General features: G+C 45.1%; 1 protein-coding gene across 2 annotated transcripts in view; it reads left to right on the forward strand.

Moving 5' to 3' along the window:
* Positions 1-27,101, forward strand: part of LOC119166806 (homeobox protein Meis1) — a 388,227-nt gene that overhangs the window by 246,607 nt on the left and 114,519 nt on the right. For both annotated transcript variants that reach the window (XM_037418168.2, XM_037418169.2), the window contains exon 9: positions 13,197-13,238. In XM_037418168.2, coding sequence (XP_037274065.1) covers positions 13,197-13,238 — 42 coding nt within the window. The remainder of the gene's footprint in view (positions 1-13,196; positions 13,239-27,101) is intronic.

Raw genomic sequence — 27,101 nt, forward strand, 5'->3', positions numbered from 1 at the left:
CAAATCCAAGAGAAAGAAACGAGAGAGAAAAGCCATTTCGGCGGGCTTTATCGGCGGCAGGTTGCGCCGGCCCCCTGGCGTCATTTACATGCGCCGGACTCGCCGGGCCTCGGCGTAATTTCGCGGTTCTGGCGGAGGTCGCCGCTTCTCTTCTCCTCCTCTTTCATCTGACCGGCTGTCATTCTTCCCTCTCTCTCTTTTTTTATAGCTCTCTCACTTCAGTCTCGCGGACTCTCGCTGGTTTTTCTGTTGTGGTGAGAGGGTGAGAGTCACGACTGACTGGACAGCCGCTCAGACCCTTTCGAGATATCTTTGGGTTGCTTCTCTGCCTTTCTTTCTTTCTTTCTTTCTTTCTTTCTTTCTTTCTTTCTTTCTTTCTTTCTTTCTTTCTTTCTTTCTTTCTTTCTTTACTTGATATTGGTCGATCTTCCAAAGTCCAAGAACTCGCGATGGGAGTTGCGATGAGACGCGCTATGAGACGTGCAACATTTATTGTTTGTTTTTGTAATGATGGCAGTGGACACAGCGCTTGCCTGATATTGCTCACGTAAATCACGAGCAAGAGGTCCTAACGCCCCTTGTACTTAGGCGCTGGAGGGACACCACTAGCAAGTCTTAGGCTGGAGCGACCCCCCCCCCCCCCCCCCCCCCCGCCCCAGATTTGTGTTGAACGCCATATATTTGAACCGCTTGAGTATCAGGTATAGCCCAATAAACTTCGGTGGTTCTTATGCCTGTTTATTTTGTAGGGAGCAGTCGTGTGAGACTACTGAAGTAGCAATTGGCGCTGAGCCGCTTTCGAAGAAAACTGAATAGAGCAATGCTCTATACATGAGCTGGAAAAGCATGCTCATTGAAAAAAAAAAATGTCTGGAAGCTCGAATTTAGGTTTTATATAAATAAAAATAACAGGAAAATGGTTGTAATGGCAACATGTGTGTCCAGCCTTGTGACTTTTCGGGATTTGCGCCACTGCCTAAGAGAGTTGAGGAAGATAGCGAAATGTCATCTCAATGGGGGAGGGACTCTTCACGTTTCCAGGAACTGACGAAAGGACCATTGAAGAAGGACAAACACAGGGCGAATCGCGTATGATCCCGTGTGTGTTTTTTTCACCGTCTCATTCTTCAGCTGCGGACCGTGCGATTATTCAGGGAGTCCTATACTAACTAGCTGTCGTAGCGCCTCTAATCCACGGATGATCGCTAATCCGTTTCTGGTTAGTTAGTCTACGTCGTAGGCACACCCGTGTTGAGGTCTGCCGAATGCATACCTGTAAAAACAAGCCCACTTTAGTGGTGCAGGTGTTGGAGAGTTCGTTGGTTTCGCCGAAAGCCGGGTTTACTCTTGACGGCTCGCTGTTATTCACCCAGTAACCATTTTTGTGCTGTCGACCAGCCCTCAATGTCGACCTGCTGGCCGCAATCTGATTGGCTTTATTTAAGCGAAGAAGGCTTAAGGGAAAGACAGGGTGTTCAGAGAGCTTGAAGTATAACGCGGTTCGAGCGAACCAAATGCGAGCTGGTTCTTGTTCTGTTTTTTTCGTTTGTGAATGTGTACGTTAAATGAGTGGGCTAATTGGGTATAGCAATAGATGAATCGCAAGTTTGCCGGAAAAGGGCTTATAGTACATGGAACTGTGCTTTGCGGAGCATCTTCAGCAACTGTCTTAATGTGCGGATCGAGACAATCACTTGCAATTGTTGTAGCGAGCTCTTCTTGACCATAGACCGATGTCATCAGAAGATATTTTAGAGTGTCCTTCTGGCAAGTGATCATAAATGATGGCGATAAGTCACCGTTAAAGTACTTGAAGACGATGGGCTCTCACTGGTGGTTATAGACCAGTAGTGATGTTGTGACTGTGTGGACTCTGATTATGTGATTGTTTCCCCTCTCCCTCTTTTTCTCTGCCTCTTAACTTTCGAGCTCCCCTGTCACTTTGGTTGAGCAGAATATCGTACCAGTTATTTTAGACGCGTTCGTTTGCTGGGTTCTGTCCCTTGCTCATCGACTTCCCAATACATCGGGTTCGAAGTTACTGATCCATCAGCGCAGTTTCTGCTCAATTGCGGACGCTTGCGTCGATTCATTCTTGCGAGCAAGGTTATAGGTCTTTTATTTTTTACACGCCTGTAGCACTTTTATGGATGCTCAAGGTTGACTCGCATGCAAGCACACACACACGCCGGCTTGTTGAGCAATAAGAACCGTAGCATCTTCCGAGGAACTTCGGGCTCGTCCTCGCCGTCTCGCCGGCTTGTTGGCGCTCGAAGGGGCCGGCATCTTCTTGGGGATCGTCGAGATATAAAAGAGGGAGAAAGAAAAGCCACGCCGTTGTGTCGGCGCGCGCAACAAGAGCGCGCCGTGTTCCGACTGATAAGGAACGTCGACCTGCGCTGCTCCGTCGGCTTAGCCCCCCTCCGTCGCCTTATCGGCTCCCGACCAAACGCGCCGGCAACCGTGTCGCGCCCCTCGTTTAGAGGAGAGGGTCCCGCCTTGCCAAGGGGGGGGGGGGGGGGGGGATTGGAAGGCGCGCGGCAATGAAGAGACCGGCCTCGTCGTCAGCAGGCCGCTTCAACATGGCACCCTTCTTAACCGCAAGCAACTCCTTTGCTCGACGTGAGCTCCAGTCTAGGCGCCTTTCTACATGCCTTATTTTGTAATGAAGTCCAGGGTTGCACGGGACGGAAGCTAGTAAGCATTGACCAATCGTTGAAATGAAAACGGAAAGATGCTTAGGCCCCGCTACGCTCGATGCTTACGTCACGTCATCAAGCCCGTATAACCCCACGCTCCTGAAAAACTTTCATTATTTGTGAACAATGCCTCCGTAGCGGGGCCGAAATGTCTCCCTGTTTTTATTTGAACGATTGGTCGGCATGCTTACTAATTTCCACCACCTTATTGGGTTTATTGATAGTCGCCTTGATCTGATTGATTTGTGGGGTTTAACGTCCCAAGACCACCATATGATTATGAGAGAAGCCGTTGTGGAGGACTCCGGAAATTTCGACCACCTGGGGTTCTTTAACGTGCGCCCAAATCTGAGCACACGGGCCTACAACATTTCCGCCTCCATCGGAAATGCAGCCGCCGCAGCCGGGATGGTCGCCTTGATCTATAGCGCTGTTTTATCAAAACGAGTGTGTGCCGATCAGCCCAGTTCAGGGCGCTAATAAACGGGGCTACTTAAAGTACTGTCTAAAACAAGTTGCCAGCAAGAAACACAACAACGCCCTCAGTCTTCTTTGCTGAGGACGGTGTCGGTCATTGCTTGAGACCCTCTCATTTTCTTTTTTAACATATCTTTTCGATCACATTTTATTCGCCTTGCTCCTTTCCTCAACACATGTTAGTGAGCCGGCCTGAGAACTGATTAACCTTTCTATCTTTCCATCTAGTTCATCGTGCTCCTTCTTGCTGGTGGGGCTGCATCGGTACGACCGTGGCGTCCTTCTTCGATTGGGCCTTGCAACTCGGCGCGGGCTGAGGTGGGCTGAGAAAGGCGGGGAAAGGGGGATGGAGCATTGCCGCGGTCGACAGCACCGTGGTGCGAGGGGTCATACATCCCCGCAGTGTTGCTGCGCGAGCTGTGAGGGTGTTGTGCACTGCAGCGCATTGACATGCGGGACATCGCTCGGAGGATTTGTAATTGCGCTGGCGCGAGGGTCTCAAGCAAAGGGGGTGGTGGTATGCGGCCATTTCACGAATTCGGGCCGCGTGCCTTGGGACCTGGCCATCGGTGGATGATGGTTATCGCGGGCAGTGAGGGATAGACAGAGGCCTCGTTCTGGCAGTGCGATAGCGAGGTCGGTGGCAGGCGCCCGACCAATCTGCTCATCGAGTCAGTCAAGCACTCTCCCGTATCGAGCGAAAGAGATTTAGCGATTCGTCAATGCACTCGTAATGATACATTACAGGAAAAATCTGGTGCTATACGAAAACTGCAACGCACGGTGCACTTCAGCCAGCAGAAGGGATGGCTGGTGGTACACGGATTTGTTTCGGGCTCCGTTTCGGCTTTCGGGTCCGTTTGGTTCCGTGTGGCACGCAGCAGCCTGGTTGCCAGACGAAGTTCGTCAAATGTTCGGCAGTTTCACATCGCCGATTCCGCCATTTTAGGTTCACCACTTGAATTGAGCTCACGAAGTTTGCAACTAGTCATTCTTTTATCCGAAACAAGAGCCAAAGCGCAGCAATGAACGAAGCCACGAGTGAATTCGAATCCGCAAGTGCGACCGCGAGTCAATTTTTCTTCGTGACTGAAACTCCATAGTCTTGACACGATTCAGAACACATTGGGGGCCTGTGTTTTGCGATACGTTCTGCGTACGGAATTGCTGCGGAGTGTTGGATCTAGAAACATTAGGCCATGAAGGTGACGTCATGTCTGACCTGCCTTCGTTTCTGTCTTCCGTTGTTGTACCAGTTAGATGCGCTGGAGTTTACTGTATTGTATACCGCCACACCATGAAGGTGAAGTCACTGCAGTAGCAAAGAAATAAGTGAACCAGTCGCTTGACGGAGCACGAAAAGGGGTAACGCACTTTTTGAAGGACAGTCATTTTGTCTCGCTGAGCATGCTTGGTCAGCGAAGCTTCAACTTAAGTATTCTAATGTAGTTGCGCGAGGTGAAAAGCACGAAGGACCAACAAAGCACATATAGCTGTCTGCTTGCATACTTTACCTGTTTTCTCCGTCAGCTTTTCGCGGCTTTTCCGCGCAGCGAATACATTAGGATATTCTTGACAACCTAGAACAGCACATGGACAGGAATATGCATTTGTGAGGACACAATTTACCAGAACTTGTTCGTTGCACCAACACCTTTTCTATCGGCGCTGGTTGGACATAACTATAATATATAACAGAACAAGGCACGATGTGTCGGGCTTTCCTCTGTACTCGTCATATGTTTTGTGCGTGAAATCCTGCTTACAACCAACACAAATAAAAGAGAGATTTGGAAGTAAGTCGGCGCTAGTATTTCTCGTCCTTCGCTGTTAATGTTCTGACCCTGTAGACGAGGCGCTATTACGACTGTCGGCCCGAAAGTGATCGATCATCCTATGCACATCAAGCACACGATGCGGTCACAGTACAAACAGAACCTGTGCTTCCTTCCAGCCTCCGGGTTCTCATCTAAACGCTTTAAACTACACCGAGAGACGAAATAATGAGACGGAAATTGCTTTCGCGTCTTCTCGCCGACCGATAACCTTCCTTTTCTTTCTTTCGTCTAACCCAAGTGCCCCAGTTTCTGGTCGTTATCCCTGCGATCTTCGGCTTTCTTCCATCGCCCGAACCAAGTCCGGGTGGGGGGGGGGGGGGGGGGTGTTGCTGCTCGTTTGTGCGAACGCCCGTGTGGCATCAACAAGAACACTGACGCCTTTAAGGAGGAAACAGAGAAAAGCCCGGTGCACCAACGAAACTCGAACAGTAAAAATAAAGCAAGTGATCAGCGTCTGTTGCGGTGGTGAAACGTAATTGAGCAAGCGACGACCTTCGCCCCCCTCCCCCCCCCCCCCCAAGGGTCACGTGCCTCGGCAGATCGCCGTCGCTGATAGGCCGCCGGCCACGTCCGTCGTGACGTGACGCTGCCGTCTGACGGTGTCGTCGGCAGTTTTGCAGTCGCCCACTCCGCACGTATATAGGGCTGGATTGTTGTTGTTCTGTAGATACATGCATGTTTGTATTCGGGGATGCACCGCGCTGTGTAGCATATACAACGTACCGCGGTTCTCTCCATCATTGGTGCTGGTGGAGGAAGCTATGCAAGCAGCCTGTTCATGGCGGTCGCGATGCTGACGGCTTCGTTGCAGCACGAGAAGGTTTCTGGCCGCTCCGACCCATTAGCAGTGCCCGTGATCACGAATTTTCGTGACCCGTCTCCCTCCCTCAATCCAGCCGGTTGCTGGCGTTGTTTTTACCTTCGTCTCGGAGGCCAACGTTGTATACACCCACCGCGCCGATGACCGATTACGACATGCCGCCTACAGGCCGTCTCGCTCCTTTACAGATGCGTGCAGTGTTCTCAAGGTTAGGGAATGTTGCCCCGTTGACGGATATGAATTGCGCTCGATGATATCTGTGTTGGCGAGCATTTGTAGGCAGCAACACCAGCACCAGTGACCCACAGTGTGAGCCCGTACCTATCTAAGGATTGAAATTATGTGCGCGATGCAACAGCAGTTAACGGCTGAATGTTTTGCGAGGCTATGTGCGAATGATAAATCGTCGGACATCTCTCGCTCGCCCTTTGTCGATCTGAGCAGTGCTTGTCAAGCAAGTTGCTCAAAGCAATGCTGCATGTGATAGACAGACACACTGAGTTAAAGCCGCTAAAACAAACATCAGACCCATAACTTGTCGTGAGTATCCATTCACTCGCTTGATGCAATGATTTTAAACTTCGCTTTTATGGTGGGAGGGGGGGGGGGGGACAAAAACTACTTCCTCGGCATTTTGTCTTAATTATTTAAACTTGGATGTCTTGAAACAGTGACGTTTCAAACTGCTATATCATTGCTCTCGAATAAAATGTGTTTCGCTTTTTCGAGAGAAAAAAAAAAAACTTATACACACAATACGTGGATATATGAAATCTCTTTATCAATTGTGCTATAGATGTACCATTGTGACGTACGTCACTGGTTTCAGGTGTCGAGAATCTATAGCGCGTGCTTGAGCCACTTTGGTTGATAAAACGCTTTAGAAGTGTGCATTCAATGAATGCACTATTGCATAAATAGAGCAACCGGATTGAGTGTTCCGGAAATTCGTTGGCTACGTTCGGTTTTCCGTGTTTAGGACATTGCACGCTTGGTTACTACGAAATACAGCAACCGAACATTGAAAATTGCTGTCGGTTGTTGCTCATAAAGTGCTCAACTAGCCTTTTGAATCGGACGCTGGGTAAAGACGTGGTTATAACTAGAAAACTATATACGGGAACGATCTAGTTTCCTGGCTTTACCTAACGCATTAAGGAGGGCATGATTAAGAGTGTGTACACACAATCTTAATCATGTTGTCTTAATCATGGTCAGTTCGGCTGGACCATGGTCCAGCCAAACCCAGGTCCTGCCGTATAGAGCCGTACAGTTGTTCATTATTTCAAAAAAGTTTTTTTCTCTCCTTTCTTAGCTGTATGATCTATGATCTGCGATGTATAATTCAGTTTAGCAACGTATTTTGTACTGCACGGAACAATCTGACTCGGGAATGTGCGCAACGCTCACGGCACGTTCGAGGGGAGCCCTGAAGCACGATCTTGGAGGCGAAGCTTTCTCGCGGCGTCTCGCAGGACACTGCGAGGGGAGCCATGAAGCACGATCTCGGAGGCGAAGCTTTCTCGCGGCGTCTCGCGGGACACTGCAGCGCGTTTCCTTCCTGTCGTGTGCTGGCCGTGCGTGACGTTTCGGTCTAGAGAGAACGAGAGCCATGTTCTGTACGACCCGTATGGTGCTCTGCGGTGTTGAGTGCAGTGGCGCGCGCTTTTCTTCGTGCATACGCGGCACGGCTGATCGAGTGCGTGATAGATAGCTTTGAACTCGTATGTATGGCGCACATCGTGTGTTTGTGTGAGGTTAGTCTTGTGCCCGCGTGTTTTGTCGCGCTAAATTGCTGATATCACCAATGGTGTAGGAGGCACTTCTGGAGGCACGAATTAAAGGCCGAAATTGCTGATATCACCAATGGTATAGGAGGCACTTCCGGAGAAATGAACTAAAGGCACCATTATGCAAGAGCAATTACATCGCTAAAGAAGACCAGAAGCAAGAAACGATACAGACCCTAAACTCTGAAGTGAAAATTTGTTCGAAAGTACACGAGAAAAGCAGGCAAAGCTGAAAAAAAAAACGTACAAACCTAAATAACTAATGCACCCGCTCATGCAGCGGATTACTCAGTCAAGTAAATACTTAACATGCCTGCGTCGTTTCTTTCTTGGCCGTCGTCTTTTTTAGCGTTGTTGTTATTTCGTAATGAATCATTGAGTTTAAATGAGCAATATGCTTTAGGGAAGAAACAATGGTCTCAGAAGCAGCTTCTGGGACCAAATAGAATCAAAACCGTTATATCGGGGGAAAAAAGAATGACTGCCAAAGCATTCTGCACATTGATTACTGAAAAATCCCAAAAAAGCCCCCCTTCCCCTCACACCTCTCTACGGTGAGAGATAATCGGGCAAGATTTGGAGGGCAGAGGGCGAAGGAACCAAATTCAAGATGGCGGTGGGAGAGCCTATATGAAGTACACAGCTGCGCATGCAACGGAATACTTTATTCACTGCGCATGCGTTTAAATTTTTTACCGAATTGGATAGAATCCTCGTGAGAAGGTTTTGGACCTGGCTATCTATAGTTAAAACTGTAGGGCTAGTTTTTGCAAAATTCTCGCCTAACCTTTCACAGGTTATGACAAAGGGAGGAAGACTTTCTTCAAGTGTTCCAACAATTTGTGACTACTTTGAATGCAAATCGTGCACGAGGCACCTCACTATAAAAATACTGAGAAATTGTGCGCATATCTGAAAGATCTAAAACATGGGTTGCTAGGAACCGTTGCTGCAGGATTCAAAAACAATGGATGGAAGGCGGGGGGGGGGGGGGTCGCTTACGCGGTCATTGGTACATGCTCCAAATCTCCCGAAATGGGTAGGAATTTTAAGGGCAACCATCGAGCTTCAACCATCGAGGGTGTGGCCCCAGTGTTTTTCACGCTCTAGGAGCTACCAAAGTGTCTCCTGCTGTAGCTTACAATTTCTCTGTGAACACATTTCGAAGATGCGTGTTTCAGACTTCGCATTTCGTGGCGTTAGGTTAAAGGATATTAGCAGCACCTAAAGGATTTCATGGTTAGGAATTCACGCTGTAACGGCTATCATTCCTAGCCATATATGCCGACAAAATCTGAAGAGAAACTGGTGCAAGAACGGAGATCCTTCGAAGCAGCGTATATGCTGGCGTTGCTTTTCGGTGCAGGTTTCAAAGTTTTGCTACGTAGTGTGTAGCCATGAATAGTGCAGGCAGGATTTGCCCCTCTGGCGCAATTTTTGGTGGACACGGGCTGGTGAATTGTGAGGCAAACGGGACAGCTTTTTTCTCTCCCATAATAGAGTACCAAGTACTTTAAATCGTTAACCACTTTTTTTTAAGCCCATAATAACTTACAGTGGACTCATTATGGCTCTCTGATAGTAGGGTGGTTATTGATTTGTTATTGAGTTTCTGCCAAATTTTATCGTCCCACCTGCTGGCCACATATAACTGAACTTCGCTTTTAAAAGAGATTGAATATTGAGTACATATACAGAATACAGAGATTTTAGTTCAGAAAAAGGTGCCATAGTGTGAACACTTTAGGGTGGCTTTATTATACTGTAAAAAAAAAAACTACTTAGCAGTGCAAAATAAATAAATAGCAAACTAATCAGAGTACAAAGTAAAATATTCAAGGTATAGGCGGTTGAAATAGTTGGGCCAGAGTGATATATCAGTGCAAACATACCTGTCAAGCATAATTTGAACACGTTAATTAAGATTTCCTAGTCTGCTATTAGAACATCCAGCATGTCCGGTGTTGCTTAGAAAGGCGCCACACATTCTAGAAGTATCTCTATTCAGATTCCCTGGATCGTTTGTTTGTGGCATGCTTCTTTCGTGGTGCGTCGTTGCAAGACGAGCCAGCCCCAGGGTCCTCATTGTCTGCGGTTGCCATGGCAACTTCGCCAGGAGCGTCTGGCAACCCGAGCAAGATGGATGAGATCGCTAGTCGCGCTCTCGCATACCGAACCTCCTCTCCCTCTCGCTATATTAGCTCTAGTGTTCCTGATTTTTTTTTTGCTTTGCTTGCAAGTTTGTTGGCTGACACCTCGCTATCTTTCGCGAAGAGTTGCTTCCTATTTCGGCGCTTGCATGCAGTGCAGTCTGCACGTCAACCGTCGTAATCTAGTGCAGTCTATTTAGCGTGATGTATGTTCTATTGATATAGTGTATTGTACATTTGCACCTAACAAGATTAAATTGTCTGATTCATAAGGTGAACTTTTTGGCTTGTTGGTTTAACATCTTGTATCGGAAAATGGCGGGGTAGTAACAAAGACGAAGGATAGGAACGAACAACACAACACACGAAGCACTTATATACCGAAAGAATTTTATCCAGGCGAAAAAAAATTGATATTCAAATCGATATTGAGGCCAGGCGCTGACTAGTTTAAATCGCACATCACTGATCGATTTCGTCTATGTGTATGTGGGTGCAGGACAATGAAAGGATGTTATTATTATTAGCTCGCTCATGGGTAGCTTTTGTCGTTCCGAGTCGACTACGTAGGGACGGGAGCTCGGGGCGCTATTTCTATGGGTTTCCGAGTATGGAAAATCGGAAAATGCTAGAGATTGCGTCCCTCTGAAATAATAATAATAATAATAAATTACCTTTGTTGTTTGTTTGTTTTTTATTTTAGGGGAGAGGGGAGGGAGTTGCTGCTTTAGTTTGCCGAACATTTTGTCACTTGTTTTTTTTTTGTTTTAGGGGAGGGGGGAGGGAGTTGGTGCTTTAGTTGGCCGAACATTTTGTCACTGGCGCATAGCTAGAAAAAAATGAAAAAGAGCGGTTGAATGAGACAGACGAACGCCAAACTACGAATTGCTTATTGCCTGCGCAGGCTGAAAAAAAAAAAAAACAGGCTTTCACACATGGCGCGTCAGTGGCGTGGAAGAGTTACCCGAGACATGTAATCACGTGACCAGTTCGTTAAAGAAAAACAACTCGGATCGATAGAGTACAATAGATTACAATAGATGTGTCACTGACACAAGTGAACCCATTACTTCTAGTATATGATATGCCTCTCGTGGCAGTTAGATATCAGATTTTGCCGATAAAAGAGACAGATTGGCGCGTCTGTCCCTTTCTTCTTTTCATTTTCATGTTTTTCTTTAACTTTGCGCCAGTGACAAACTGTTCCGAAAACCGTAACCTACACTGAGGCGGACCGTCGAAGCTTGGGCGTAAGGACGTGTATACGAGCGGGCGCCTGCGGGCCTTTTGGAAATGACGTCTCATTTATAACAATTGTTGGGGTTTAACGTCCCAATACCACGATATGATCGTAAAAGACGCCGTACAGGGGACCCAATAATTTTCGCCTTAATCGTAAACCCGGTCGCTGCGGCCGGGATTCGATCCCTTGACCTGCGGGTCAGCGGTCGAGTATACTATAACCGCTAGATCACCGAGGCGGGTTCACGGAAAATAACGTTAACATAAATATACCCATCCCTGGAAGATTTGTGCCTGTGCAACTCGTTTTTGACTAGATCCGCACTCGCACGCACTTGGGATATCCTGTGGACGTCCTATAGGCATCATCTCGTATTCATGGAGGGTCTGTCTCCAGTATATTTCCCAGCAGGAGTGCGCCCCGCTCGAGTTGTCATAGCGACTATGTACTATATATAAATGTACGGCACAAAACTGTGCTGCTCTACGTACGCTTTGATTCGGAAACGAGCCGCCGTTTGCTGGACGAGAAAACAAAAGCTAACGATGTTCAGACGACAACGCGGTCCAACAACCGCCCGGCCGATTCGAGCGGTTCGCAATGCGCGTATACGTGAGGTCGCCATAGACATAAATTCAACCTCCTCACTTTTTTACATATGCAGATTTGAGAATGATCGTTTCTTTGTTTTCTTCGACTGCTGTGAGCAACCTGCGTGACCTGCTCGGCGTATCTTGGTGCGACCGTATATGAAATGACTGTGGCCCGTACGTAATGTTTTTTTTTTTTCTGGTCTTGATTTCATGTGGGGCTTCTTTTCACGGCATCTATACCCGTCATCTGCCGTCCCTGTTTTTCGTATTTTTCGTTTCGTTATTATTTTTTTTCCTGGAACGTATATCAGTCGGCCATATAGATGTGTAGTCAATCAATCAATCAATCAATCAATCAATCATTTTATTTCCTTTAGATAAGGTGGAGTACAGGACTAAAAGCTCAAGAGCTTGACGAGGTCCTGACCCCGTTCACAAGTTGACAAAGCAGCAGGAATGGCAGTCAATCATCTACAACAAATATGAAATAAACATACAGGTATAACATCACAAAAAAGTAATACAAAAAGTTTATGAAAACAGTGCTAAGATAAAAAGAGAGTATAGTTCAAATGTATGGTCATGAAGTGGCATGAACATGAAAAGCAATAATAAAAAGGAAAGAATGGGCATAAATTCTGAGAGATGTATCATTGAGGATAATGTATCAGTCGATTATGGGTACAGTTCCCATAGTTTTGATCTCGAGTATAATGCAATAATAGTAGTTTCAAAACGAGAGATATGACCTCGAAAAATGATTTGACGCACTGCGAGCTGTATCTCGCAGCTACCGAAGATCGCTGACACGACATATGAAAGGTGATGATTCAAGGTGGGAGAACGATTACCAAAGAATAATTAGGCAGCCAAATCGAGGCATGGGTTATCGGACTTCCGATTGCTGATAGGCAAGGAAGAAATTAATCAGGCAAATAAAGGTAATGTCACGGGTATACATAAATTCACAAACGCATAGAAAGATTATATATAGCGCACACATAGCGATGAAAACACTCACATAAGTCGCTATATGTCCCACCCGTAAAACTATATTGTCCGATTATCTTTGAAGTTCTGGAGAACGGCTCATTGGGAAACGCAGTGCCTGTTCCTTCTTCTTATTATTAATCTGAAGTAATTAATGAAAGAAAGGGGTTTGTGCTTTATGCCATTGGCTACATATTTTCACTTAATAAACGAAACATCTAGTAAAAAAGAATATTTGCAACACAAAGAGTGACAAGAGTGCTGGTTCAAATAGGTGAAATAACTTCAGGTATACACGTCTAAACACAGGAATATACACTATAGAAAAAATAATTACATGTAGCATCAAATACAATCGCAACGTTATACAATTCGAAACACATACGACAATTAATGTCACGCATTTGCGTTCAGTAAAAAGCGTTTAATAATATTTTTGTGAAATACTTCTTGCTTTCAATTTTTTATATACGGATTGCTGTAGTTGTCGGTTCCCTCTTCACTAGCATCAATGTTTTTTTCTTGTGTGTGTGTGTTTGCTCTCTATGATGTCACGAGACTGTGCGTGACAATTTTTTTTCCTTTTTTCTTTGCAGGTAAATCGGTGGACTCTTTCAGCCTGGGACTCTCTCCACATGGTAAGCACTTATGCCTTGGTCATGCTTGTTTTTCTTGCTTTGAATCCGTTCCATACGTTCGTGCAGAAATATCTCTTCATATGCAAAGCGAGTATTTAAGAAAAAAAACAAAACAGAGAAAAGCCTGATAACAATTCTACTCTCCGATGTTCAAAGGTATATCGTGAACAATGAAATCTTTAGCTTGTATTTGAGGCCTATCGAATTGTTCTTACTGATAGCCACCTTCGAATAATATTCGTCAGTGTGGACATACAAATGAAATTATGTGATCCATAGCGCACGAATTCGCAGCGTCCTTCACTTTCTGAGAGCGTAATGAACTTCATAATAATTAACACCATGCTGTTCATTTGTTTGATGTTTAGCGCTTACACCAGTCATCAAACAGCATCATGCCTACAGGCGTTTGTCCCCCCCCCCCCCCAGAAAAAAAAAACAACTGTATTAAGTTGTTGGGACTGAATTTTTTATTACAGAATCACCCAATCGCCATTCTAGGCATATATAATTTAACCAAGGTTATAGCCAGTAAACCGAAGATTAGTAAACGAACCGTGACATATGTAAATTAGATCAAACGTTGCATGTACGTCAGTTTAATCCCTGCAATGGCGCAGATTTTATAGTTTAAGGATTGTGCAATTTTTTTTTTGTTTTAAAACAGTGATATTTTTGTGCGCACGTTTTGAAGACAATATCAATCTGTGAAATTCCTAGAACACATTTTCGAGCTATAAACGAACCAATGGGTATTTAAGGGCTCATTTGTGTTGTTACTCCTGGTTAGGCAGTACCATAACGAAAATCAACTGACAATGACTCGAAGTAAACTACAGGGACGCTATTTGTGGATAGGACCATTTAAGCGCTGTGCCCATGGCTATTTTTACAAAGCTTTAATAAATTCTCAATGACTGCTAAGGACAACATATCATCCCTTAAATGAAATATAAGTTGTTTAATTTCTTTGAAAGTGTGCCGCTGAAATTAACATTCACTGATCATTCCAAGTTACTTCGTGGTTTGATTCGCAGGAACGGACGGACTCCTTGTTTTTTCTATGTGATTCTTTTTTGCAGTACTCAATGGGTTGGTTGGCCAGATATGCGTGCTTGTTAATCACAAACACGACTGTAATTTTGCTCTGCTCTATAGGAATTTCACACACTTGTTAAAAAAAAAAGAAATTTTGTCGGAACAACCTTTCATTAAGCACGGAAATACATGGTAGAGGAAAATAAAAATCAGTTCTCAATGTTCCTGGAAAGTGAAAAAAAAAAACACGTGGCTGATTCTATTCATGCTTCTTTTTGTTCTACACGTCGGCGAAGGTTTGTGAGACAGAGAAAAAAAATGCACAACGAAACATATAGCAAGCAGTCATCAAGCAGGAAACAAACAAACAAAAAAGGTTCTGCGGCATACATATTTAGGCCCCGTAGGATCTGTTATGTTTCTTTTTGTCCCTTTACGCGTATTCCCGCTTGATTCGTTCGCAAAGTTATCTTTCTGTTTCCTTTCGTCAACGAGAGTCTCTTGGAACCCGCACTGTGCGGAAAACGCGACGCCTGCTTCGCTCGCGTCCCGCTACGAGTCGCTGCGCTCGCCATCTCTGTGGCCACGCCCACTACACATGCGCGCGCGCACCAGGCCCCGCCTACGCGCATTTCTCTCTTTCCCTCTTGTTTTTCCTCCTTTACTTTCCTCCTCTCTCACAAGGCCTCCTTCTCTCCCGGCGTAGCGAGCTCGCTGGTTTGCCGCGTCTTCGGTTCGAACTTCTCTCAGTAGTACGAAGGGAGATCCTCGGGCCATTTTTTTGCCTTTATTATATTGGTGTTCTTGGAAGGGAATGGCGCTGACTTTTCGGCAACGGCCGTTTTTTTTTTTTTTTTCGTGGAGCACGTCCGAAGAGTTGCTTTCACTGGCACCTTGCGATTGTTCGCGTCGGTTATTTAACGGCTGTTCAAGGAGGCAATTGCTCGTGAAGACGCGTTTAAACGGCAGAGGGCGTTTCGCTCGGAGGTTGATCGACATAGAACGTTGTGAAATTGAATGTGTCATGTCATGTGTTAGGGAAGGGAGTGTTTTCTTAGAGATCGCGTTTTAGGCGCTGTATTCTCGTAAACAGATTAGCAGTTCTGCAGCCTATACGTAACGTCGTTCATGACAGCAATTGCGGTGAAAACAGTATTTTTTTAAAATTTAGTTTATCGCATTCCATTCTCGAGTATGTTCATTTCGTACGAAAGGCGAGGACATGAGTAACATTGGGTGTTACCTGTTAATGTAAACACACACAAAAAAAGAAACGTATAGTGAAATTCCGATTGTTTTGTTCTTCGGCGCCAACGCAAATGCTACTTTACACTCATTAACATACAAGGGGTACCGGCATGAAGCTCTGAAGATGTCTTGAATGTCTGTGCATTATTTTGTTTGTCCTTTCTGCATGTTTTCACCCCTTCTTTATTTCGTCCTTCTGTGGCGGCAACTACGGGTACAAAGACGGTTCTTCGAAAATATAAGACGTGACGAAGGTCGATCTAAGTACAGTGTTGAGATTAGCGATCTTGTAGGCAGTGGTTTCTGGGTCCGCATGGTACTTTTATGCATAACGACACCTTTAATGAGCGGTCCTTATTCAAGACGCTTGCGGAAGTAGCGATAGGGTTATCAGATTTGGTTTGCGATTCGGGAAATGACTCGCTTTAATCCGGCAATCAGTGGATCAGGGACCGTGTTTTTTCGCGCGCGGCTTTTTCTTTCTCCTGTCTGAGAGAATAAAACAACAACAAACAAACAAGCTTCTAAGTCCCTAATGCCGCGGTTTGAGGGTGTTGGTGTTAATAAGGTTTACAGTTCAAGAAGAAACCCTGGCATCCTTACAAAACAGATTTAGACTGTGGAAATTTCTTTTAGACGATCTAGAGGCTGTTTAAATTCGTTTTTGTTAGCGGTAGATGTGACGCGCAGTGTGAGAGAGAAAGCGTTCAGATTACAAAAATATTTGCCCCCCTCTCTCTCTCTTAAAACAAACCAAATGAATCAAAATGAAAGAGACAGATATATACAAGACATATAAAGGGCGCACCCTACAGAAGTATTGCCCTCTTTCTGTCTTTCTCTCTCTCTCTTTCTTTTTTTTCTGAGCCAAAAGGAAATAAGAGAGCGTGGTGCATCCATGGATCTGAACACCCGGTCCACCGCTCCTGTAGGATTCCCATTGATCATTCATTTATCGGCGGAATCCGTCGACTTTCCGATCTGCCGCGGTTCGCCATTCCTCCCGTGTCCTTGTCGGAGCCAGAGCCAGTTATCGAGCCAGCAGAAGCCGCGGCGCGAGTTTTTTCTGTCTTCGCGCCCGAGCACACATCTTTGAAGTTCATTCTTAATCTCGCTTTCTTATCGTCCCGTCGCTGCCCTCCTTCCCCTGTTCCTTTTCGGATCTTTTTTTTTTTTTTACTCTCCCGCACCCTCTGATCTCTTATCTCTGTTTCGGACGGTTTTTTTTCTTGTCTTAGTGCGGCACAAAGACAGTCTCCTTATCCCGATTTTCACGTCTTGACCCTGTAACGAGCGGGCGAGTTCTCCGTATCTAAGTTTGTGTAGAGTTGCGACTTGTTAGGCCCTTGGGGACGTCTTCACGCTACCGTTTGTTGGCGTGTGTGTTTTTACGGGAGGCATCATGTGGCCGTGTCCTGGCAGGTTGTGTTTGCAGACGACAGGCGGCATAAAACGATTTTCGACTGAACGATTAACTCGACTAATTCCGGCGTGTTCGGTTCGAAACAAAATGGACTTGCGTAAAAATATTCATAAAACGGGACGTAGCGGGAAATAAAGAATAAACGAAAGGGATAACGGAGCAGCCAACGCCACCACGTTAATAACTGAATCCGCGAAGGATTAAATAAAAGGTTTCAGCTTGAAGCACGTTGGTCGCGGAAAGGCTTCAAAGATCAAAACTGCTAACGCACGCACGTGCAGTTTTAGGCGGTCCATTTTAGGGAACGAATTACGCGAAAAAAATGACAACATAGAAGCAGATGACTCGTATAGAGAAACGAAGAAGGAACACACAACAGAAACACGATGACTCTAAAGATGCGGTTCAGGCAAGGACAGCTGCAGGGGCAGACGACAGCAGAACATAGGCATGCTCATCAACAGACAACACAGTAACATCTCATACTCGTGAACGGAGAACAGGAACTTACGCCAATCAGAGGAGCGTATAACGGACCAAACAGGATGAAACCACTCGTGAACAACAAAACAGTAGGAAATGATGAACATCGGAAGAACATACGACTCGTGAACAGACTGCACAAGAACAAAGAAATACTGTTAGAGATGGTCAAGACGAGAGCAAACCAATCATGAAAACACGAATGGACTACTCGTGAACTTGCAAGACCGGGGCAGATTTTCGAGTCAAGAATAGACGATACAAGAAAGTCCTACTCGTGAACACATAACAGACGAACCGACAACCTAGACAAAGACAGACAAACTACGATGAGACCACTCGTGGACTGGCCACGCAGGAACATACAACGCTGATATTCATAACAGAGAAAGAGATGATGGAGACGAGGTCAGACAACTCACGAATGCACTGCGCTGGAACAGAGATACAAGAACAGACTACTGGTGAACACACAACCCAGGAGCAGATTTTCGAGCCAAGAATAGACGATGTGGGAACAACTACTCGTAAACAGAGGAACTGGCTATTTGTATACGAGAACGGACGAACCACGAAGAGGCAACTCAAGGACAGACCGCACAGGAACAGGAAACCCCGAAACTCGGAACAGAAGAACAGACGATCAAGACGAGAGCAGACGACTCGTTGAACGTATACCACGCAGGGACAGCGAGTTGCAAGAACAGCCTACTCGTGAAAAAGCTGATCGAGACGAGAACAGAAAACATCAGAGTATACACGTGCACGCATCGCCTGTCTCGTCTGCTCACTCGGCCGTGCATCTTCAGCGCTCTTTTGGAAGCGGTGACCGTGCTGACCTCATAGAGAGAAAATAATGGGAAAAGGCAGTGAAAGGAACTCGGCAGCAGCCGACCTGCAGCGTTGAAATGAACCCCGAAATTGGCGTCTCGCCTTCGTCCTCCACTCTGCGGCGGCGGCCCGCATCATCGTCTCAAGCGTTTCGCCGCTTGAGACGATGCCGCAGCGCGCGTCCGGCTAAAACTCGAAGGCAATTATCCCCGTGCTCCTCCGCGGAGGAGTCCTTCTCGTCAGTTGGGTATAGACTTCGTTCACCGTATGCTGTGCTGGCAACGCGGTGTGGTGCGGTTCTTGGTTTCCCCTCTTCGTGAGCCCGTTTCTCGCGTGCTCACGTGTTTTGCCGTGCAGGGGCGAGAAACGAAACAGACTAATAATAAAACAAACACAGCAAACAAAGACACGAAGATGGACTCCTGCGGGACAAGTCTAAATCTCTTCACTCGGGATGTGTGCGCACTTTTTGAGTATATAGGTGTTTTCAGTTTTCGCGCTTCTTGATGCAATCGCCCTCCTAATTATTCATTTGTTTGTTTTTCACTGTTTCGCCTGTAGTGAAGCCCTATTTAAGGATTTCTGAAGCTCTAGTTCAGTGTTTGACAGCAGATGCGTATATACCGGTCGGAATATAATTAAATTAATGTTATATAGTTTTATTGAATAGCATGGTTAAACTGTATAGCGATATAACGTATGTGGTTATAGCACTTTTTTTATTTATTTTTTTCGTCGCGAATCATCGTCTGAGGTAACTTTAGTCCAGCTTTCTGAATGCAATACGTGGTCCGATGTTTTTCCGCATAATTTCACATTTCGTTATGTCAAGCTTCATGGTGTCTAAACCGCGGTCATCGGTGTACACCATTATAGGACGTGATGTTCCCCTTACGACGGTCTGTCGACCACGTTTTCTCAAAATGACTTCTTCGCCTTCTCTCATTTTTTTTGTTAATACCGTCATTTCCTTCGGTTTGCTCTACACCACATGATTAAACGTTCGTCGTGTTGACAGATTACGTTCTGGGGAGCTGCATGATGTCTAAACCTCTTCTATCGGTGGACGTCATTAAGACGTATCTCTATAATAGCCAAGCTACCAGACACATATCCAGGTGGTCTATTTGACTTATTTCATTGTCTTCATAAGTAGTTGTTCCCATTTCATTTAAATACTTCCTAACCCCAAGGTTCAACATTGATCTTGTTTAGTTTTTATTCTGTGCAGCTGCATGATGTCTAAGCTTCATCTATTGGTGGACGTCATTAAAACGTATCTTTATAATAGCCAGGTGACCACACTCTCAAGGTGATCCCTTTGTTTTTTTTTTTCGTTGACTGTATTCATTAGAATTCCTTCTCATTTCGTTTGGTTACTTCTTCACTACAAAGTTTAACGTCAATCGTGTTATGAATTTCGTTCTGTGGAACTGCGTGGTGTCAAAACGTCGACTATCCGAGGACATCGTTAAAAACGTATCCTTACAATGACGAGCCGATGATTACTTTGCCTTATTTTGTTGCCTTCATTGGTGTTTATCGTCCCTTCATTCGGTTGCTCCTTCACTGTTGAAAAGCTCTCCCGTGTGCCTTAAGTTTGAGCTTTGAATTCGTGTCTAGTGGTTAGGGTACTCGGCTGCTGACCCGCAGGTTGCGGGATCGAATCCCGGCTGCGGCGGTGGAATTTTCGATGGAGGCGGAAACGTCGTAGACCCGTGTGCCCAGATTCGGGTGCTCGTTAAAGAACCCCAGGTGGTCGAAACTTTCGGAGCCCTCCACTACGACGTCTCTTATAATCGTATGGTGGTTTCGGCACGTTAAGCCCTAGGTATCAATAAAGGCTTTCAATTCGTGCTACGCTTACGCAACGTGGCGAAGCGTGACTGTAGATAACACAAATTATCGCTCCTGTTTGTTCACCATTCATTTGTCCCAGGTCAGATTTACATATGGGTTCCTCGAATATCTCGGCAAGTATACAGTTTCTTTTGTTTTTTTGTTTCGCATTTCTCGTGATATTGAACATTTGCAGGAATGATTTTTTTTTCCCCGGCTTCCCATGAACCTCAAATTAAAGGACCGATTGCGTCCTCAGTAGCGTCAAGAGTGGCGATGTGGGCTCGTTGGTGAAACAATTTCTTTCAATTTCTTTCAATTTCTTTCAATTTCTTTCAAATTTCTTTCAAATTTCTTTCAAATTTCTCAGTAGCGTGTTTGTTCACACGACTCAACAGCATGCAACGGCGTTCGTTCGGTTGGTACTAATACGAAGTAGCACCATGAGCAGTCCATGAGAGTGGCTGAACGTCAGTGCATCCGCAAAATTAGTCTATTGGCTATTTCACTGTCGACACAAGCGCTCCGTCATCTATAGGGCTGCTAAACTAATATTTTCGTACTTTTGTATGCTGTGGCTCGACGTTAAGAATGTCACGAAACTCCAACTGCCCCCCGCCCAACCATATACAAGCGTATAAATCTATTGTCTATAGTTTAGTTCTTAAAGATGCAAAAGGACAACGTTGATAGCGGAATATGGCGTAACCGAAAGCCATCAGTTGGATACTCTTCACACATCAAATATTCAGCTGTCTGTTATCCGTCTGCATTTTTCTGGTTTCAATCAATGGGATCAGTAGGCGAACGCCGACTGGGGAAGGGGAGCGGGGCGGCTATAGGTTTGGGGCATACCTTTAAGGTATATATATTACAAGGTAAAAGTAAAATAAGACTACGGCCATCACGACCACCGCAGCCAGGCGGCGCTCGCATCGTGCCAAGATTCGCGGAGTTTCTTCTTCACGCTTGACCTTAGCCGCCGCTCGATGAACTTTAGCTCGGCCGGCAAAAAAACAACGCACTGTTCTGTGCAGCCGCAAGCTAAAACGAATTTGGCTCGCTGTACGCACAGTTCGGCGAACCAGCGTATCCCGTCTACTGCACGCATATTCTTTCCTTTTGTTAGTGTTGCTTTTGGTATCTTTCTCTCGGACAAATCGCGCTGGCGTGCTATTCTTTGAAATATTCAGCGTGTATGAAAGAACGAAGTGGATAGGTTTCTTTTCACTCGTCTCCTTCGTGACGGACGCTTCAAACCGCCCGCGGGAAGCGTGGTTCTTTGAAGTTGAGGGCGCTGCGGTCGTGTCGAGATTAAAGCCAAGATCGTGCCGGCGTGCATGATTTTGAGGAACGGTGGTGGGAGGGGGTGTACCTCTGTTTTGTGTGGTCATATCTCACTGTGGTGGGCAGTGCGAAGGTAGACCCCGATTTTAGCTTTGGCTATGCTTGGTTCTCTCGTGGTTCTACTGAATTCGCTAAGATGTTTTGTTTTTTTACTTGGCTTATTGTACAAAGTGCGTAGCCTGTTACATTTCTTGTTGTTGTTGATTGCAATCTTATAATTATTAGTATGCATTTGTAGAAATGCATAGGAGGCAGAAGGTTACGAGAAGACGGAGGTTTGAAGATATAAAAGGTGCTTGAACAGGGCTCTCGATCGCACTAACGACAACCCTTTGTCAAGCACTTTTTTTTTAGGCCGCAATGTGCTTTGATTTCGGTGTGTTAGACGGTGACTGCTTACTGCTCCTTTTCTTATGAACCACGCAGTGTGCGTTTCATTAACAGCACGACATATTAAGATTAATTTATTTATTGAAATTTCTGAAGTAGCTATTCATTTATATTAAAACGGTTATAGCTTTCGCGACACCGACTGCATTTACTTGAATTTCATTTACTTACACCGATTTAGACAAATTTGTTTCACTTATGTTCACATTTTATGACACCATCATTGTATGTCGTTCTGGCCCTTTGTCTTCCTTATTAAGAACATGATGTGTGACCGGGGATCTTTTTTTTTTTCAGTTCCGTCATGAAGTGTGCAATTGTTGCTTTTTTTTCTGTTTCTTGTCTCGTTTTGTCGTGTTGGTCTTCATCGTTTGATAACATTAGGACCAGAGGCCCGTGTGCTCAAAATTGGGGGCACGTTAAAGAACCCCAGGTGGTCGAAATTTGCGGAGCCCTCCACTACGGCGTCTCTCATAATCATATGGTGGTTTTGGGACGTTAAACCCCACATATCAATCAAATGATCAACATTAAGACCAGCTTTAGGACACAGCATCTATCGAGCCTCCTTGTGATCAAGACACGTGCCTTATTCGCAGAAGCCAACAGTCTGCAAAGCGATACATGCCACCGCGCCATCGATACATGGTTGATCGATTTTTGTAATAACATGCGTGGGTTTGTTTTGTATGTATATTTACATTAGTGGCACGGGAGGGTTCAATCGATCGTCTCGATACAGCCACGTACTTTATTTTCCTCGCAGCGCCATCTTACATTACACACGTACCGCAAATAAACACCAAAAAATGAAACGTCGACAACACAAACGCACACTTCATTTGCATACCGACCCGCCGTGCAGCACGGACCAATGCTGTTCCGGCCGGAAAAACGAACCTCTATAATTTGATGCAGCTACAGCAAGGCTTCTCCGCGGATATATATGTACTCTCGCATGTATATGGCAGTGATCTAGGTGCTTTCCCGGAGAGCGAATCGCAACGAGTATTTGCCTGAGCTCGCGTAATGTATTCCGCAGTCGAGATGTCGTGTTTCGCACGGTGTTGTTTTCTTTCTTTCTTTTTTTTTGTTGGTTGGTTGGTTTGTATATAGCTTTGTAAAGTTGCGCGGCTGGCACTCGCCAATATATATATATATGTGGTACTCGCCTATAAGAGACTGGGCCCTGATTCGAAAGCCGCATGATAGGGATCGGTTCCAATCATGCCACGAACGATATCTTGAAAGCTGGCGTATGCAAATCAGGCAGCATATATATATATATATATATATATATATATATATATATATATATATATATATATATATATATATATATATATATATATATATATATATATTATAGTCGCGACATAAAATGTTTAGCGACTCTTTGCTATCAGGTGATTAGTGCGGACGTATCGATGGTCGTTAAGTTATTTGTCTAAACTTGCTATATCGCAGTAAATCAATTTACACCCTTAAGGGGTTTTTGACGCGTGTGTAAATAACACCCCTTACATGCACTCTAGCAAAAAGGGAGTTTTCACTAAACAAAACAACCATAGCATGCAGTGTTGCCGATCGTTTAGCCACCATTATTACTGGAAAACTGAGAAATGAAAGCTATTAGAGAGGAAAAATTCAAATGAGGGCATCAGTATCGAAAAAAAAGCTACAAAATGCGTACACAGCACGCGCATGCACACGCTAACGCACACACACGCGCGCACATAGCGTAAATAAACACCGTTTGTACCAAGTGCTCTCACTTTTTCATTAGTACAAAGTGCTTAGACTACACAACCACACATCGACAATCTGCAGCCATAAATATCTTGAGCCGCCGCTCAGCGCCGATGAGGATATTATCCGTCTTCATAACTTAAAAAAAAAATTCTCCGAATATGCTTAAACCTATGGGGTACTTGTATACAGCTATGAAACAGACAGATCTGTTATCCTGACCTTCAACGCTTTTTGTTTATCGAGTTTCAGTTATTAGCTGGCAGTGCTGCAGCATATGGGCCAAAATGTAATTTGCTAAACATAGCTCCCTCATTAGCTTCGAAAGGGTGTTGTAGGTAAAACACTAACGCTTATGCAAACTGAAATGCTCTTTCGGGCTACAGTACAACCTTACTACCCCGTTATTGCCAACTTTCGCTTGGCAAAAAGGTGTTTAGAATACTTGAAGTGCTTTTAAGGCTGTAAAGCAGTTTAGAGTGTATCGTGGTTGTTTGTGCCGCCTCACCCGTAGCCTCCTGCCAAAGATGGCTGTCTCTTACAAACATGGGTTGGCGAAAAAATGTGCAACTAAATCACTAACTCACTCGCCCCGCCGCGGTGGTCTAGTGGCCAAGGTACTCGGGTGCTGACCCGCAGGTCGCGGGTTCGATTCCCGGCTGCGGCGGCTGCATTTCCCATGGAGGCGGAAATGTTGTAGGCCCGTGTCCTCAGATTTGGGTGCACGTTAAAGAACCCCAGGTGGTCAAAATTTCCGGAGCCCTCCACTATACGGCGTCTCTCATAATCATATGGTGGTTTTGGGACGTTAAACCCCACAAATCAATCAATCAATCACTCACTCGCTCACTCACTCACTCACTCACTCACTCACTCACTGATGAATTATATATTCTGCATGCCCTTGAGACTCACTCGTGCCCACATTCTTCCTCAACTGCAGTGACTCTCAAAAAATGTTATCAGTCGGACTCACGCACAGTAAGACTGATATTGCTATTTGAGTCTGAGTGAGTCGACTAATACGTCCGTGGCGTACAATTGGCTTCTAATATCTCGCGTAATCGGTGCTTCTGCTTGGTGCTTTTCGATCTCGTACCTTCGATTATGAGATATCAATGGTCGCAATCCAGTAGCCAGTTTTCACTTAAGAAGATTACTCACATGATAAAGAATTCCAGGGAAAAAAATTGGGGGGGGTGGGGAAGGGTCATGGCAACCCCCCCCCCCCCCCCACCCTCAGCCATCCTTCACAACGTACGCCTCTGATAAATAAATGAACGTTGGTATTTTGAAGTCTCTGTGAGTCAGCGTGAGTATAAATAACAGCCTACGTATAAGCTGATAGCGATGCTGAAGTTGAGTAAGTAGTAAAGCGATAAAAAATATCTTGATAGCCTGCAGGCTATCGGGCAGTCAACCTCATGTCGACTTCCTCTCTTCGGCGTAACTTGTGTTCACTCTTTAGAAATGTTGTGTGGTCATCGGTGCTCCTTTGACTGAAAGTCGGCAGATGCAGTATAGCAGTGAGTGAAGACGTAGACGCTGTCGTACGGCTCGTGTAATCCATCATGTGGATCGTACCAAATCGCTGTACCGCTTCCACGCTAAGGTCGTGGCATATATCTGGCAATTCTTTACGAAGCTGTATGATCGACGTCGTCATTGAAAAACAACTGTCGACGGCGAAGCATGGTGTATATCGGTATGTTGTCTTCGATTCCGAAAAGTGATAGCGAATCGCTTCAAAAACAAATGATTGAGCGAATGAAAAATGCAAAAACAAGGTTACATTGTCGGGACGTTTTAAAAGTGGAGCGATTGTTTTCTTTCTCTGAGGTGAATCAATATTCCGAAACATGGAAAACAACGACCTGATTAGCAGAACTGTTTCTTTGCTTCATTTGGCTTTGTGGCACATATTCGTGATCATTAGCATAATAATCATATTCGTCGTCAGCATCACCATCGCTGAAGTCGACCAAAGGCAAACAGCGGAAATATTTTAGACCATGCATTGAATTCTCTGTATGACAAAGCGTTAGTAAGAATTTCTGGGTCGGCTGCTGACCCGCAGGTCGCGGGTTCGATTCCCGGCTGCGGCGGCTGCATTTCCGATGGAGGCGGAAAGGTTGTAGGCCCGTGTAATCAGATTTGGGTGCACGTTAAAGAACCCCAGGTGGTCAAAATTTCCGGAGTCCTCCACTACGGCGTCTCTCATAATCAAATGGTGGTTTTGGGACGTTCAACCCCACAAATCAATCAAGAATTTCTGGGAGGAATCCTTGATTGCTCTGTCAATTTACCATATATGTGCGTGGTATTAGAGTCGCGCGCTGTGATGTCAGTCCGCATGCGCAAGGTTCTGAAATCCCTTTAAAGAAGCCCAATCCTCCTCCATTCGTATTTTCCAAACACTGCTTAGAATGTGATTCCATTAACAGAGCGTGAAGATACAACGCTTTAATGAAAATGTCGACTGGAAGAAGCAAATAATGTAAGAAGTGTTATCCCGAAAAAACGTGTTATGCAATATGGTACCAGTGATTACTTTATATCTATTTGTTTTTTAAATTTATGTACAATACATCACGTGGCACCAGAAAAATCAATGAGAAATTAGGGTGGATACTAATAAGTAAATAACAAAAAGAAAGTGAACATAATGTTGAAAAAAAAACTCGCAGTATCGGTAAAAGGCAGTATACAGCATACGGAAGTGAGGAGAAATGGAGCAGCGCTTCTTGAAACTTCCAGCCGTATAGGCGAATATAACTACTGAAACCGTTTTTAGTGAGTCCTCTCATTTGACTTGCTTTTCGTGTTTTCTTTTTTTTTTTTGGCATAGCGTACGAAACATTCATGCGGGCGGTACTCGTAAGCTTGCAGAGGTGATGAGCTGGACGGTTGAAACTTGTAGAGAAAAAGAACGCGAGAGAGAGGAAGAACGGGTGTAAGGTGAGCGTGCGAGGTCAGAATGGAGATAAATGAGGACGCAGGAGAAAGATAACTGTTGGTTATTACCGGCCGATCCACCCGGTAATAATCGTCATCACGCGAAACTGAGGAAGGCGTGAGCTTTTCTCTCGAGCCCTTCCGATTACCTCTCTCTTTCTCTCTTTCCAGCAGTTTGCCTTGCTGAGTGGCGTTTACTCTAATACCAGACACTATGATGCGAGCGCGACTGCATGGTGTATGGTTTAAATGGAGGCGTTAGTTCGTGCTTCTTTTTCCCTTTTTCTTCGGTTTCTTACTTTGCTGATGACTTTAACAAAGTAGATGCAGCATAGGATGAAGACAAAATTTGAGTGAGATATATACGAGGGCATCCAAGCCAACGTTATTGTCCATTTGTCAAAAGGATGGTAAGCTGGTCGGTTCCTTCTTTTGCCTATCACTTGAACAAAACGAATGCAACAAACTATGAAGACAAATTCTGAGCGAGATATAGAAGAGAGCATTCAAGCCTACGTTATTCTCGACTGGTCAAAATGATCTTGAATCAACCTTGTTGT

Source organism: Rhipicephalus microplus, chromosome 6 (genome assembly GCF_043290135.1).
Source record: "Rhipicephalus microplus isolate Deutch F79 chromosome 6, USDA_Rmic, whole genome shotgun sequence".
Classification (NCBI taxonomy): Eukaryota; Metazoa; Arthropoda; class Arachnida; order Ixodida; family Ixodidae; genus Rhipicephalus; species Rhipicephalus microplus.